Source organism: Drosophila biarmipes, chromosome 3R (genome assembly GCF_025231255.1).
Source record: "Drosophila biarmipes strain raj3 chromosome 3R, RU_DBia_V1.1, whole genome shotgun sequence".
Taxonomy (NCBI): domain Eukaryota; kingdom Metazoa; phylum Arthropoda; class Insecta; order Diptera; family Drosophilidae; genus Drosophila; species Drosophila biarmipes.
In genome coordinates, this window is record NC_066616.1 from 27,421,260 (window position 1) to 27,436,026 (window position 14,767).

Genomic DNA, 14,767 nt, shown 5'->3' on the forward strand with positions numbered 1-14,767 from the left:
AAAAAAATAATATAAAAATATTTTTTTCATAGTGATAGCAGTTTTTAAAATAAGATCTTAGATAAGAAAAGAGCTAAATGGATTTTAAAAAATCACTGGAAGCTCTTATTTGAAGCATTATTAAGGGTTTATTTAAAACATATTCATGTAATCCCTTTTATATATATATTTTAGTTACCGCAATTCGATGCTTTTTCCCAGTGTATTTGTGTTCGGCGTGTGCTGCATGTGTGTGGCTGTGTGTCTCTCATCTTGTGGTTGAGTTTACCTAGTGAAATTGAAGCCACATTGCGGCGACCATTGGCAACTCCAACTTCCTCTGATTGCCTAACTGACGTGCGTTGCCCAAACTATATACTCCATCCCCAGTCCCCCGAACTCCCGGCTCTGGTCAGATCGGAATGGAATGGCGGAGTTTGTCTGGATGGCGACCGCTGGCTTGTGGTTAGACTGCACTGTATTTGATTGATTTGGTTTGCTCTCATTTGCTTGCATAAATATTTGCACAGCTCTGAACCATGGGGGTTTTAGAAACGGAAATCGACATTGGGGCCTTTGGTGGACGCAAAGAGGGGGCAGGAAATGGGATATACTGACCAGATAAGTGGAGCATTTTTGCCCATCAGCCGGTTGGCATTGGGCAAATTTGGTTTTAATGAAATTACCACGATTTGATTTTGTTTATTCTTACACTTCTTTTATTTAATTAATTTGCTGTATTTGGTTTTCGGTTTCGGCCGCATTCCATCCTCCGCATATATATTAATTTAGTTGTATTTCGTATGTATACATTTTTACCTATGGTAGCAATACAATTCAATTGTTGATTATCTACTTTTAATTAAATTCCATAATTATTACTTTTCCAATAAATGCAGTAACAGATTTTTTGTCAATTTAACAAATGAGCGAAAGAATCCATCGAAAAAAAATGAACGAAATGACATCGATGAAATAAACAGCATTTATGAGTGCCTACGAGAGTGTCAATCGAGTTATGCAGTTCATTAACCTGACATGTTTTTTCCATCAGAACAGTTTAATGTATCACAACAAATTGAATTACATACATATATATGCGTGTGTGTGTATATATCGTGAGTATTACTAGCTAGCAGATACAATTCAACTCGTCTCGTAACGATTATCAGTTTCAATATTAATAGAAATCGCTTGCAACATCAGTTGGGCGCATCAGTAATCAATAGTCAGTTAGATCTTTATAGATATAGTCTCTAAATATAGTCTTTAAATTGCTCGATCGAGTGTGCGAGAACTTTGGGTGCCAACTTACGAACTAGATTCTTTGAATACCACGTTTATGCGCTCATCATTTCTGTTTTAAAATTCGTAGATATTTTATAAGAGCCTATAATAAATTATACTTTTTGTTCTAAATTTGAAATTACCATTACGTCGCATAAAAAATAAATGGTAAGAATAATTTTCGGATTAATAATACTTCATGATTATATAGACAAGTTTTATTATAGTATCCCTTTTAAAAACTGTGTTAATTATTTACAAACGCGCGATGTCAGCCCCATAAACGTGGTAGTAGTGTACACTTATTGAACAACACTTAAGATCTTAGCTAAATGCATTTAAATGCCACAGTTCGTATGTCATCGTGTGTGTTTTTCTCTGAGTGTAACTGCCGAGTACAGTGAGAACTATTATACGTGTATCGTGTATTCTTGGCGCTCCTGCTCCTTCTTCTCGTGATACCTAGAGGTTCGCAGTACTGGTTAGTATTGGCTTTGGTTCAAGTTCAAGATCAAGCTCAAGATCAAGATCATGATCAAGTTCAAGTTCGGGGTAGGTAGACGCTACAGGCATGCAACACAAGCTACGGTCAAGCACTTTTGGGCGGCATTATGAATTCGAGGCGTCGGATACCTTACCTTGCCAACAGTGAGGTCAACTCCTCGCGGTCCATCTTGGCCAGCTGCGCGTCCCCGGTGCTCTCCATCACGCGCTGCACCTCCAGATCCAGGGCCCGCTGCTCCCGCTCGCAGTCGCTCTGGTCGCCCGGCTCGCGGCCGGAATCGTGGAATCCCGCCGGTGGACGAAATCCGCCGGTCAGATCCAACCCCGCCCCGGCCATGGCGGCTATGGAGGCGGCCAAGGAGGCCGCGGTCTCCGCATCGACCTCACTGTCTAAACTAGAGATTCATCGGGGGATATGGCTTTATAAGTTTAGGATCGAGTGAGCTTCTTGCCAGCTAATATAGTCCATAGAAGGTATGACATTCACTTGAAACTAAACAGAAAAGGTATATATTTTCTGAAAAGTTTTATGGAAAAATTCAATAAAAGCTAAAATATATATCTTTTTATTTTTTTGCCGGACTCCAAGTGAATGCCATCCCTACCCTATCTATTACTCTTTTCGATTGTTCTTTGCTTTTGCTAATTTAATTTGGATTTGTTAGGGTTTAGGTACCTGAACTACCTGTTGCTACTACCAGGGCACTTTCTTCGCTCCAACGTTTGGTTGCTGGGCTGTTGAGCGGCGCCACCGTGCTTCCGGCTGCGCTGTCCGGCACTCCGTTTCTCCGGCGGACCGCCGGCACCTGCCCCTGCTCCGCCACCGCCTCCCAGGGCCATGGCCATGCCCATCCCAAGGACGTGGCGAGGTGTGTTGTGGCGACGCTCGGGCGCCGGCGAGCCCTGGTCGTTGTTGGACTCGGTGCTGGAATCGGGTCGGAACATGTCTAAAAAATAATAAAATATAATAGTAAAAAGATGATGTAAGGTATTGTAATAATATGTATTCCAATTGAATTATCAATATTTATATATTTATAAATATTACGCATACGCACCGACGACCGCTCGACCATCGCTGCTGCGCGACGACTTGCAGGGCACTCGGTAGGTGGGCATGTTGGAGAACTCGGTGCTGGGACTGATGCTCGTATCCGACTCCGATCCGGCCACCACTCCGCAGGCTGCGCTGCTCTTGGCACTCCGGCCGCCATTGGATTTCTTCGAGTGTCCCGCCTGCGAGCCGGCCACAATGGTCATCGACTTGCTCAGCGTGGACTCATCTGGGAGCGGAAAAAACATTATTAAAAAAAATGAATTATTTATATTTATTATATTTTAAATTCAACCAAAAATCCATTAATTAAATAATGAAAACTCTGCACATAACTATTGCATTTTTGTATGGCAGCCCTTAAAGTACTGTCTCTCGTGCTTATCTACAATGAAAGTTCTTATTTTTATTTTTTTCTTCTATTGTTTTCCTCAAAGGACATTAAATTTGTATGTCAGGAAAAGCGATTTTTGTTCACTGATTTAAATGAGCACCTCATGAATTCCTGCTACTTACCCTCCGTGTTGTAATAGCGCTGCTTGTGCCAGCTGGACTTGCTCTTCACGTGACCAAATCCCGAGCTGGGCAGCAGTGGATAGGCGGTGGCATTCAGGTTCTCGCCCTCCGGATGCCCGAAAGTCTTGAACTGCATTGTGTAATCGAGGGGCGTTTGTGCCGCCACGGCACGTGTGGGCGTCTTGGCCGGCGCTCCTGTCCGTCCGCCATTCACGCTGAACGTGGCATACGGCGAAATCTCGTACATTTCTAGTTGAGACACGCAATGGAAAAATACGGGAAAATAATACAGTCACTGGGAAAAATTACCTACCCTCCATCTATTATTAAAAAACTATCAGCCGAAAACTAAAGGTAAATTAAGGAAATTTTAGTTTTAGATTAAAAAACCGTATATGATTAAGAAACCATTAAGAACTCATGGCTCTAATATATCTTGGAACTTAAATTTTTAAATAACTAAAAAAGACATTTATTATCACTAGAAAAAAATCATCTTAAGCAGTCATCATTCTTTCTTTATTATTATTAACCTAAAAAAAATATTAAATTCTTCAAGTGTGTAACAGGTGGTTAATTGGCGCCTTTAAGGAGAAGCACGTTTCGCACCTATAAGTAAGTTTCAGCTTACCCGACTCGTTTCCCTTGTCTACGGTTTTCACCGGCGAGGCACTGTACACCTGCTGATTGCGGCGATTTTCGTGGTCCTCCTTGTAGTCCCCTGGTAAAGTCCGCGACTCGTAGCCCTCGGCGATGGGTCCACACAAAGTGCGGCGATGTTTGATGGTTAGAGCTCTGGGAAGCAAAGGAAAGATAATACTCCATTATGAAGCTAATTTAATTATGAAGAAAAGTTGCCTTGGTTTTAATTACTCGGAAATCGCAGGGCATATAACTTGCTTGCCAAAGAGTCTTTAAGACATCATTAAGAAATAATTAAATGAAATAACAAAAAAATTATATTGTGCAGTTTAAAGTTGCATAGAAGAAGTAAAGTCAATTGTAGGTCAGGGTAATAATGTTTTACTGACTATAAAATGTTAAATTATTGTAAATATGTAAGGTTTTTCATTTTGTAATAAAAAACGAAAGCAGGTCAATGCGTCTGGATAAATTAAGGCAATAAATGTCAGAAGAGTTTCAACAGTTTTGTTACAGTCCAACTCCATGATTTAATCCACGCGGGGATTAAGGGGTATCTCTTTGTTCTGTCTGCTTTTGCATTCGGCAGCAAGAGAGTTGATAAATCCTTAATTAACATTCGCAAGCCATTACGACAAACGACTTCGTCCTGCCCGGGCCCCAATTCCCAATTCAATTCCCTCTTTTTCCCACCCTACCCCCTAGAATTCGCATAAAAGCAGGACAGGACGCACTTACATCGTTATGATGGAAACGGTGATGATGACGACGACAATTAGCGTCGCGAACCAATCACCGCTGGTCGGATTTGTTGAGTTTATCAGATTGTTCATCAAATCGTTTTCCGAGGGGAATACCGACGGCGGCGGAATGGTGATGCCATCGATGTTCGTCGTGCTGAAATGATAATGCTCCGTCGTTTTTCCCGCATCGTTGGTGGCGGAGATTCGCAGCTGATACCACTTGGCCGGCAGAAAGTCGCAGAAGATTAAATTTTCACGGTTTTCCTCGGCATTCGAAATATCCGATGTGACAACTGTCCACCGTATGTCGCCTGGGGGGTCAATGGCCGGTGGAAGGCACACGCCGAGTACACAAACAAACACGTTCCGGAAAGGAGAGAGATGGAAAAAAGAGGAAATTATGCATCATACGCCACGTTGCACATGGCATGGGACTACGGAATAAATTTGATAAATATTTATAAATACAAATGGCTGTAGATGGGTCAGTTAATTGAAAACAAAAATAATTATATTAACTGTATTTAATTTAAAGCGAATTAAACGCCAGCAACCGGGCGACCGAAGGTGGCAGAGATGACGCCTGGATACTCTTAATTAAGCAATTACACTTTTTAATTAAAATCTCGCAGCAGGTAGGACTACGTTTTTGAAAAGGCTGTTGTGATAAATGGATGTGAGGACACTTTCTTCTACATGTTGTAGCTTCTCTAACTTTATTTGGCTGTTAATCGGATGAATATACTTTAAAATTACACACCCACAGCTTTAAATAAATTATTAGAATCTTTTCTAAAGTCTATCTATAATGTACAAATAAAACCTTGAACATTTCCCCTGAATTTATTCCCCTTTAAAGTCAATGAAAAACTGTGAGAGTCCATCCGCTTCAATGGCAGTCAAATGCCGCCATGAATAATATAATATAATCGGCTTGTGGATAATTTTTTCAAGGAATTAGGGCATCCAATTCAGCTGGGTGTAAGTGGCAGCCCGAAAGGCCCGCCCATGCATTCAATGCTAATTTGCACTCACCCAGCGGTCGGTGCTCGATGGAGAAATGATGAATGCTGCAGCCGCCATTCTGCCATGATGACAGCTTCAAATTCACGCACGTCGCATTTGTGGCAATTAGTTCGTTGCCGTTCGGCGCCTGGGAGGCTGCGAATGGAAATCGAAAATGTTAACGAATTGGATGGGAATATGGGCAGGAGGAACGTACAACAGCAGTCAAAAAAATAACTTTTTAAATCCAGATGTCCGATACAAAAGCATTTTTCTTTTCAATAAGCTACTAATATATAGATTTGAAACCAAAAAATACAATTTCGTTTACGAGCCCTTTCAATATTTTGATTAAAATATAAAGATGTCAAAAAATATGCTATGATAAATAAATGCAATATTCGATAAATAATATATATATATGTCTAGAAGTATGCAATGATAAATAAAAGAGATATACGGTAACAAATTCATCTGACATTATGAATTTATTGAAATTAAGCTAATTTATAAATATAAAAACGAATGAATAAGAAGCTCTTCGATATAACATCTTGCCCTCAACTGTAACCCTGCAGCACGCCACTTCAACGAGTGTCATTTGTGGTCAGCAGACAAAATTTGAATTCAGGACACTTCCACTGGGGATTGCAGTCCAGTTCCCACCTACCTTTGCCCTTGGTCCAGACGTTAATTTCCTCACTGGCCACCCCCGAGCCGACCATATTGTGAGCGGACATTTTTATAATGTACTGATTTCCGCACTTCAATCCCGAGATCGTGAAGGCATTATTCTCGGGCAGCAGCTCCGTGATGGACCAGCTCTCCCCGGCCGTGTGGTACGATATGGTATATCCCTGCAGCGGAGCACCACCATCATCGGGGGCATCCCAGCTCACGCGAATGCTGTCGGCGGAAGCGTACTGCACGATGATTTGCGGTGCGGCCGGTGGCTTCATCGCAATCACCTGGTACTGGATCTCGTCACTGCCGAACAGATTGTTCGCCGTGCACGTATAATTTCCGGACAGACTGCCTTCGACGCCTGCGAAAAAAGAAAGGGTGACGAGGAAATGGAAAAATCATTCGCAAATGTACGAAAAAAGAAATGATTATCTTTACTGATTAACCGTCTTATCTGGATGAAAGAAAAGTATCTGGGAACTTTAAAGGGAAATTTTCTGATACTTGTTTCTTTATGTTCATTGCTTTCATTTTTATTTGCAACACCCCACTTACGATGAATCTTCAGGTTTCCCTCGTTGGTCACCTCGTAAAAAGGGCTGAATGTGACGGGGCGATCTCGGGTCAGCCAGCGGGCTCGGGGCGTGGGATTCCCCACCGCCAGGCACTCCAGCACCAACGCAGTGCCCACCGCCTTGCGCACCACCTGGCCAAAGGAGGCGATTCGGGCGGGAGCTGCAACAGGATAAATGGCGAGCAAAAACACAAAGTGAACAACAGCAGAAAGGCAGGACATTTAGTTAGGTGAGCGAAATTAAAATGTTGCGGCTTGTGCGGCTTTTCGCCAGCACGCTGAATAAATGTCAATTTTTAATTAAAGCGACAATTTACTGACTTATTTGTATACACGCACTCGACAAAAAGTATTTTTAAATAAAATTGTATGAAAAATAAATTTTTATATCAATCAAAATAAATGCAAGCTCTTAGTAATATGATAAAGCCAACATAAAACTTAATATAAAAAGAACCTTAAACCACTAAAATTAATACCAAAAAATATTACATTAAATTCGCTTAAACAAAATAAACTGTTCAAGTATAAAATATTTATTGCAAAAGTACAGTTTTTCACTTTTTCTCCGAGTGCATGTCTGCACTGTTGGTGTGTACATTGCATTTATTCGTTGCAACCTACCTCGCGTATTGGTGGTCTGGGCGATCACCGATGTGGGCTCACCTTCGCCCACGGATGTGGACGCCGAGACCCAGAACTCGTACATTTGATTCTCGGCCAGGCTGCGTGACTCGAATATCACCGGATAACCATTCTCGTCGACACGCACCATGTGAGCTGGACCGTTCGGAAAAAATTAAATGACCGTATACTTTGCACCGCCCCACGTTGGGCGCCATTTCTTTGATACTCACATTTGGCCTGGCCCTTGCGACCGGCCTCCCTCGAATAAACCGTGTAGTGCGAGATGATCCCGTTGCGATTTTTTGGCTTGAGCCAGGAAATCAAAATCGAATCAGCCGTCAGGGCTGCCGCCTTAATGGCCGCCGGCGCATCGGGTACGTCGTCGTCCGTTTGACAGAAGAGCGGATGACTGGCCAGGCCATCGCCAGTGGCCGTGTAGGCCAGCACCCGGATCGAGTAGTTGCTGGCCTTGTGCAGAGTGTGGAGGTACGTCTCCAGGTTCGAGGTGCGTTTGATCTCTAGTTTGGCGGGGAAGTCGACTGGGTGGAAAATTTAAGAAATCAAAGGAATACCCATATTAGAATAGGCCGCTCTATATTTTTTTTTTTAAGCAAGAAAATGTAATAATATAAATAAAATATAAAGCTTGCTAATATTCTTTCTGACTTCATATTAAACAATATAAACAAATATCTTGAATTCCCCTGTTACATTAAAGCTTATTTATGAAGTTTCAAACTAATTCCTTCACTTCAAATTGAAACAGAAATGCTTCTGAAACTTTCTTAATTTTAACGAAGAAACCACTTCGATGCAGAGTCAGTTGGCGTTATTGATTTGATGAGATTTGAAAAATCAGTGCCAAAATCAACAACTTGCAGTCTCATCAATGGGCCACAGCGCCAACCCATTGAACTCTACGCCAAAACCAATAAAGTTGAGCAACTCTCTCACCCCCAGCCCCACACCACCTCGCCAGACCACTTCATCCTGGCACATCCTCATCCTGCTGTGCCGTCTGCCTGGATATAGTATCATATCTATGGCTGTTTGCACAGCGCTCTCAGGCCCTGGCAATATCAACAAAATCAGCGTCATAAAGTGCCAACTGCAAACTGACGCAGCTGTAGTAAGTGGAGGTATACAGTTGGGGTTGAAATAATAGAACTAGGGCTTTAAGGGATTAGGTAAGGTTTACTTTTATCCTTCAAATATATTCCTTTTAAATATATTCCTTCCTTGATACTCCTTAAATTACTAATATATTTTTTTATAAAAAAATTAACCAAAGAAAATGCTATAATTTTGCCCCCGTTTGTGCCTGCAGCATATACTCACTTTGATGCACAATCGGGCGATATAAAATTTTATAGCCCTGTATGATGCCGCCGTGGAACTGAAGCGGTGGCTCCATCCACGATATCTTCAGACTCTGCGATGACAGGGCGGTGCAGTTGACGTTCTGCGGCGCTGCTTCAGGAACTGCGAAAAGATTGAGATACACATGCCGCGGCATTGCAATATATTCATGTATGTGCAGAGTACACTGTCTGCGCATCGGGCTTATTAGCTACTTAACCACCCACCTCCCTCGGCTGTGGTGCCAAAGATGGCCGCACTCCAGGGTCCGGAACCAAAGCTGTTCATCGCCCGGATGGTGACCGCATAGCGGGTGTACTTCCGAAGGCCCCTTAAAGTCGCCTTGGTGGTCGCCCATCCGCTGACAATCGTGGACTTTAGCGAGTTGTTCACCACGCTTATGAAGTTGATGTTCTGCTTCTCCTCGCTGCAGTTTACGGTGTAGCCGATGAGCTCACCGTTCCAGGACTCACGGGGTGGTATCTGAAAGTAAGAGGTGCAGACAAACCAAATACATTAGGAAATGATAGAAATATATATATTTAGTTGAAAGAAACTATACCAAATCGATATTATAAAATATTTTATGTCATATTTTATATATATCATTTTATATATCATACTATGAAGCTTAAAAAATCAGATTTAGTTGGATAAAAAAATATGATATACCATGAATCATATTATATATTATACTCTATATATTATACTCTCTAAGTGTTTTATTTGGCGCCCCACTCACCTGCCAGGTGACAATCAGCTCGCTCTCCCCGCCCGTCTGCACCTGCACATTGGAGGGGGCCTCGGTGGGCGCCTCCTCCTGGGTCTTGAGCACAATGGCCTCGGTGTAAGCGCTCCGCTCGATCTCGTTGATGGCCTGCATGCGAATCAGGAAGGTGGTCGCCGGGGTCAGGCCGGCCACAATGGCGCTCTCCCGCAGGTCGCTGTCATAGCTGTCCCAAAAGGCAAACAAAAGGCAAGGTACAGCGAAAAACGTCAATATAAATGTCACAATATTTCAGGCTTATATTTTCTGCGGAATTAATTTCAACATCATCAGCGTAATCTATGTCAGCACGATACAATTAATTTAACTACACACAGTGTGATAAATAAAAGTAAATTAATTTCATAATATTATGATGAAAGATCAACATATAAAGTCTCCATAAAATACGGAAAAAATCATGTTCTTTTTAAAGCAATAAAATCTAAAAGGTCTTTGAATTGCGCATTTATTTGTTAAGTGTATAAATCTGTGAAACCACACGCGTTCCAAACATCAACACATACCTGCGACTAATGCTCGTTGACGGCAGGCTGACATTGATGACGTTCTGGCCATTCCAATCCCCGCCAGGCGCGCCCAAGGACGCATGGGACTGAAGGTACTTGAGAGCCTGGTACTGCACCAGATAGCTGAGCACTGGAGAGTTGCCGTCGAAGGGTCGCCGCCAGCTGAGCTTCACTGTGCGCGAGCCGACCTCGAAAATCTGCAGGTTGGAGGGCGTATCTGGTCGCTCCTGAACGGCCAGGAATATGATTTGCTCAGCTCGTCCATAGGGGTTCTCCGCTATGCATCGGTATACGCCGGAATCGTGGCGATCCGAGTTACCTATAGTTAGCCGCGACTCCACACCCTTCTCCGTTTTCTGCTCAACTATACCATAGTTGCGGAAGTTATTCAGATCGATGCGTCCATTGTTCTGGGTCCAACCAATGGTGATGGGTTCATCGCCCTTGGCATGACAGTCTAGCATCACAAGATCATTCCGGCGGGAGCTGATATTCCTAGAGGGCTGCTCGAAACGAGCGGGTTCTAAATGGTTGAGTTAAATTAATATGACATTAGGTTTTTTGTTATCACCCATTACCATTCACATTGATTCGAATCGTTTTTTTCAGTCCCGCTCCAATTTCATTGGTGGCCTGGCACATATAATAGCCCTCATCATTATCAGTCGCCAGATTCAAAAGCAGTGAGTGATTACGCATGTTCAATGGCTTAAAGTCCTTTGACTCTTTGCCTGCACAGAAAAAATCGGAAATACAAAATATCAAATGTCTGTTTTCATTGGGCAACATTTGAATTTGTAAAAAATGACCAAAAGGGTTGAATGGAAAATGTTCTTTCAAATAAAATTACCAATCATTTATCAATCTATTGGAAAATCTGCTCTGACATCGAAGTCTTGAAATGTTAATTGATAAGGCCAAGTGGGCAAAGGCATGCGCTTAACCCACTCGAACCCTTTTGGAACCTTAATGAACTGTGTATCGAAATCCCAATCCCAGACGGGCTAAGGACTGGGGTTGGCAAACTTACCCTGCCCTTTGAACCAGGTAATAGCTGGAATCGGATATCCTTCCGCCTCACAATTTATCGATATTGTGTTGCCCAGCATAATGGCCGTGTCCATGGGCTCGTAGCTCCAGCGAGGCGCCACTGAAACGTGACCGGGCCACAGGGCGAATGCGTAACGAACGGCATGGAATGGAGAACAACGAAAACGGCAACAAAATTAACAACTCTCGTGGCAGAGTGCATGTGTATCTTTGCTTTGTAGACCAGGTCCAAACCCTCCTCGAAAAAAAGGGCAAACTTCGCAGCCAACGGCGCACAAATCCTGTGTGATTTATTTTGAAACAGCAGCGCAACGCTTCAATAGACACACACACACACACAGCCATGCAATCCCATCGCTTCGCATTCCAGCCCAACTGGATGCCGGAATCCCGAGTCCCGAATCCTCTCCAGGCTCCAAATCCCCAACCCCCGCCCCTCCACTCACCTCGCACCTGCAGCTCGGCTGTGTAGTTCACCTTGGCAGCGGCGTTGCTGGCATAGCAGGTGTACTTGCCACTGTGCCTCGCACTGATATCCTTGAAGACCAGCAGCGAGTAGAACTCCTCCTTTTTCTCCGTAATCTTGTAAATTGAAAGAAACACAAGTAAGATGAGGGGTTATTGACTTTTGGTTACCCGTTTATATGGGAATTCAAAAAAATAATTATTAATATTAAGGAAATGATTTCCCTAGTTTTTAAAATATTTAAAAGTCCCAAATCCTGCTCAAAAAATAAACGATAGCTAAATAAACAAAACACTATTTGATTTATCTACAAAAACTTTAAGAGACAGCAGCTCGTAAAAAAACGGAATTCAAATGCCTTAATCTTAAGCCCCACTTAAAAATTTAAGAACTTGCCACCCAACCAACTGCCAAGATACACTCGTTTGCTTCCAACTACCGGGTATCTGAAGAATGGCAAGGACAAAAAAGATACAGCAGCAAACTTTTTCGTTGCACTCTGGAGTGACGTGCTTACCTGCAAACTGCTTGGGATGGAGCTGTCGTCCTTCTTCCAGCTGAAGTAGATGGGCATGTCGCCGGAGGAGACCGCACAGGTGATTTGGGCCCGGCCGCCCTCCTGCAGGTTCTTGGGGAACTTGAAGGGCTCGATGACGGGCGGACCTTGATGAGCGATTAGCCGGCGGGGCGGCCAGACGTTAATGTCGCTCGAGTGGAGTGAAATAAAAGGGGACGTCGCCAAGGAACTGACAAGCCCCACTACTTACTGTTCACATTCAGCTGCATGTCCCGGCGAGCCTCCTCGCCAGCCCGACTCCTCACGATGCACGTGTATATCCCTTGATCCCGGCCCGGCTCCACATTCTTGATGACCAGCTGCCCTCCGTCGGCCACAGAGGCTAGTTCGTAGTGGTTGCCTGCTTGTGCGGTCGGACAATAATGTGTTAGACCCTAAGGTTTCGGGATTTAACTGCTCCCCCGCCCCCAGCAATTTGTCTTACTCGTTGTCAATTCCTGGTGCGCCTTCTCCCATCTAATTTGCTCGACGGGATAGCCGGCGAACGGACAGTGCACAATTATATCCTCGCCGGCGACGGCTTTAATCGGTCCAATGGCTCTGACATAAGGAGGTCCTGCAAGGATATATACAGAGAACAAAATCCCAGACTATAAATTTGCTTCCAGATTAGGCATTCTTAAGCATTTACTCATAAAGATTTATTTTAAAATATTTAGTATAAACTAAGAATTTTAAGATAATATTATTCTTTTTATTTATTTCATTATTTTTCATGGCTAGTTATTCTCCGTTTTTTGACACATTCACCTGTCTAAGACAAAGTCACATATTTGAATTTCTCTCTTTCATTTAACCCATTTATAACTCATAAGATTAACAAACTAATAGGTATTCAAAAATTCTAAATATTCGGCCAGCAAGTCTAAGATATCAATCAGGATTTAGCAAACATGCAAATAAATTCCAATTAAATTGTAATTTAATTCAAAATAAATTGCACTTTAAGTTTTTCCATAGCAAAATATTTAGCAAAAATTTTGCAGTCATCTGGCTTGATGATTGAGGATATACCATTAGTTTTAGTTTCACACGTATTATTTACACAAATATTTAAGGGCTTGTGCGCTTATTTAGGGGCATTGTGAAATTTATTAAATTAGTTACAAAATGGAATTAGGCGGGGCAGTGCAGTACGAATGCTGAATAATTCCAATTATATTCGTTTGGCACACATACCACGTTAATGCATAAAGTGCAGATGCGGCCACAAGAATGTGTGTGCGAGTGTGTGTGCCTGTGCATTTTTAGTGCTGCTAATGCAACTCGTTGCATGGCTGAATGCGTTGCATAAATTGCAATATTCATAATTAAACAGGCGAACCGAAGCCTGCGGCTTCATCAGTCCTCAATAGGCTGTTGCATGTGTGTGTGTGCTCTGCATAGGCGTTGCGAGCTGTGCGCGTGGCATGAGGGTATCGGCTTGTGGCTAGAACTGTTCATAATCGAAATCATTTTGTCATTATTATCCCGGCAAAAATCGCTTGGAAGTAGGGGGCAAACCACCAGCGCCAAAGCGACCGTTGAATGACCACTATATAAGATTCAAATTGGATATTTACCCCATTCCCATCGACCGCCCGACTCACTCAATCACATTTGCCCCACATCTTCAGCTCGACTGGCCGTAGCTACCTAATTCGATTTTCAATTGAATTTTACTCAAATCGCCTGGCTGCAGGGCAGCATTCAGAATATCATCATTTATCATCAATACGCACGCCCACTTAAATATCAAGTATACGCACACAGGCTCTCGAGCTGCCTCTGCTGCATCATCAATCATGCGGCGCACACAGGGCGTATGATTTATATCTGTCACACATCCATTCGCTTATGCATTATTAACACATTAAGATTACGCTTTCGGAGCTGCTTACAATACTCGAAAGCTTAGCCAGTAAAGAGGATCCTTCAGACGGTGAAGGAAAAAGAAAAGTTGGCTGACATTTTTATATTTGTACAGTTTATACAGCGATATGACAGTGATTATCTGCCAGATATGCAGGCATTCGTCAGGCAATTCACGCGTTCAAACTCGTTAGGAACCTTTTCAGGGCACTGAGGAAAATGTAGCTAATTTCAAACAAAAACTTTACAATATTTCATTTTAAATAAGAAAGTATAAAAAGCCATCCATTTGAAAAATCTTCATTAAAAAACCATTAAAGAGTAGGTTGTATCTTTTCTTTTTTTTAGGTAATATAAAATCTAATATTTATATAATTTACAAGGCAAATAATATTTTTGGTAACTTTGAATTCCAATAAATATTTTTCCCTTTAGTATTCGAGGCCTAAATTTTAGTGGTACCAAAAACCATAAAATACCTATTTAAGGTCTTAATTTTCCTCAGTGTAGCCATGCCCTCCGTATCGTATGGCATGATTGGAATGAAAGCAAC

At 42.5% G+C, this 14,767-nt stretch overlaps 1 protein-coding gene across 3 annotated transcripts in view; it reads right to left on the reverse strand.

The window, feature by feature from the left end:
* Positions 1-683: 683 nt before the first annotated feature.
* LOC108024741 (cell adhesion molecule Dscam2) overlaps positions 684-14,767 on the reverse strand; it is a 35,328-nt gene continuing 21,244 nt past the window's right edge. For 2 of the 3 annotated variants that reach the window (XM_017094838.3, XM_044095611.2), the window contains exons 14-35: positions 12,788-12,919; positions 12,554-12,703; positions 12,304-12,449; positions 11,767-11,902; positions 11,301-11,420; positions 10,849-11,001; positions 10,268-10,793; positions 9,717-9,927; positions 9,202-9,457; positions 8,954-9,097; positions 7,846-8,154; positions 7,613-7,768; positions 6,970-7,149; positions 6,401-6,775; positions 5,761-5,886; positions 4,721-5,036; positions 3,972-4,135; positions 3,341-3,589; positions 2,829-3,053; positions 2,456-2,717; positions 1,905-2,165; positions 685-1,728 (exon numbers count right to left, since the gene is read on the reverse strand). In XM_017094838.3, the coding sequence (XP_016950327.1) occupies positions 1,677-1,728; positions 1,905-2,165; positions 2,456-2,717; positions 2,829-3,053; positions 3,341-3,589; positions 3,972-4,135; positions 4,721-5,036; positions 5,761-5,886; positions 6,401-6,775; positions 6,970-7,149; positions 7,613-7,768; positions 7,846-8,154; positions 8,954-9,097; positions 9,202-9,457; positions 9,717-9,927; positions 10,268-10,793; positions 10,849-11,001; positions 11,301-11,420; positions 11,767-11,902; positions 12,304-12,449; positions 12,554-12,703; positions 12,788-12,919 (4,649 nt within the window). In that variant the 3' untranslated portion in view covers positions 685-1,676. Of the gene's footprint in view, positions 1,830-1,904; positions 2,166-2,455; positions 2,718-2,828; positions 3,054-3,340; positions 3,590-3,971; positions 4,136-4,720; positions 5,037-5,760; positions 5,887-6,400; positions 6,776-6,969; positions 7,150-7,612; positions 7,769-7,845; positions 8,155-8,953; positions 9,098-9,201; positions 9,458-9,716; positions 9,928-10,267; positions 10,794-10,848; positions 11,002-11,300; positions 11,421-11,766; positions 11,903-12,303; positions 12,450-12,553; positions 12,704-12,787; positions 12,920-14,767 lie in introns of all 3 variants that reach the window. The other variant, XM_017094839.3, reaches the window with a different exon arrangement.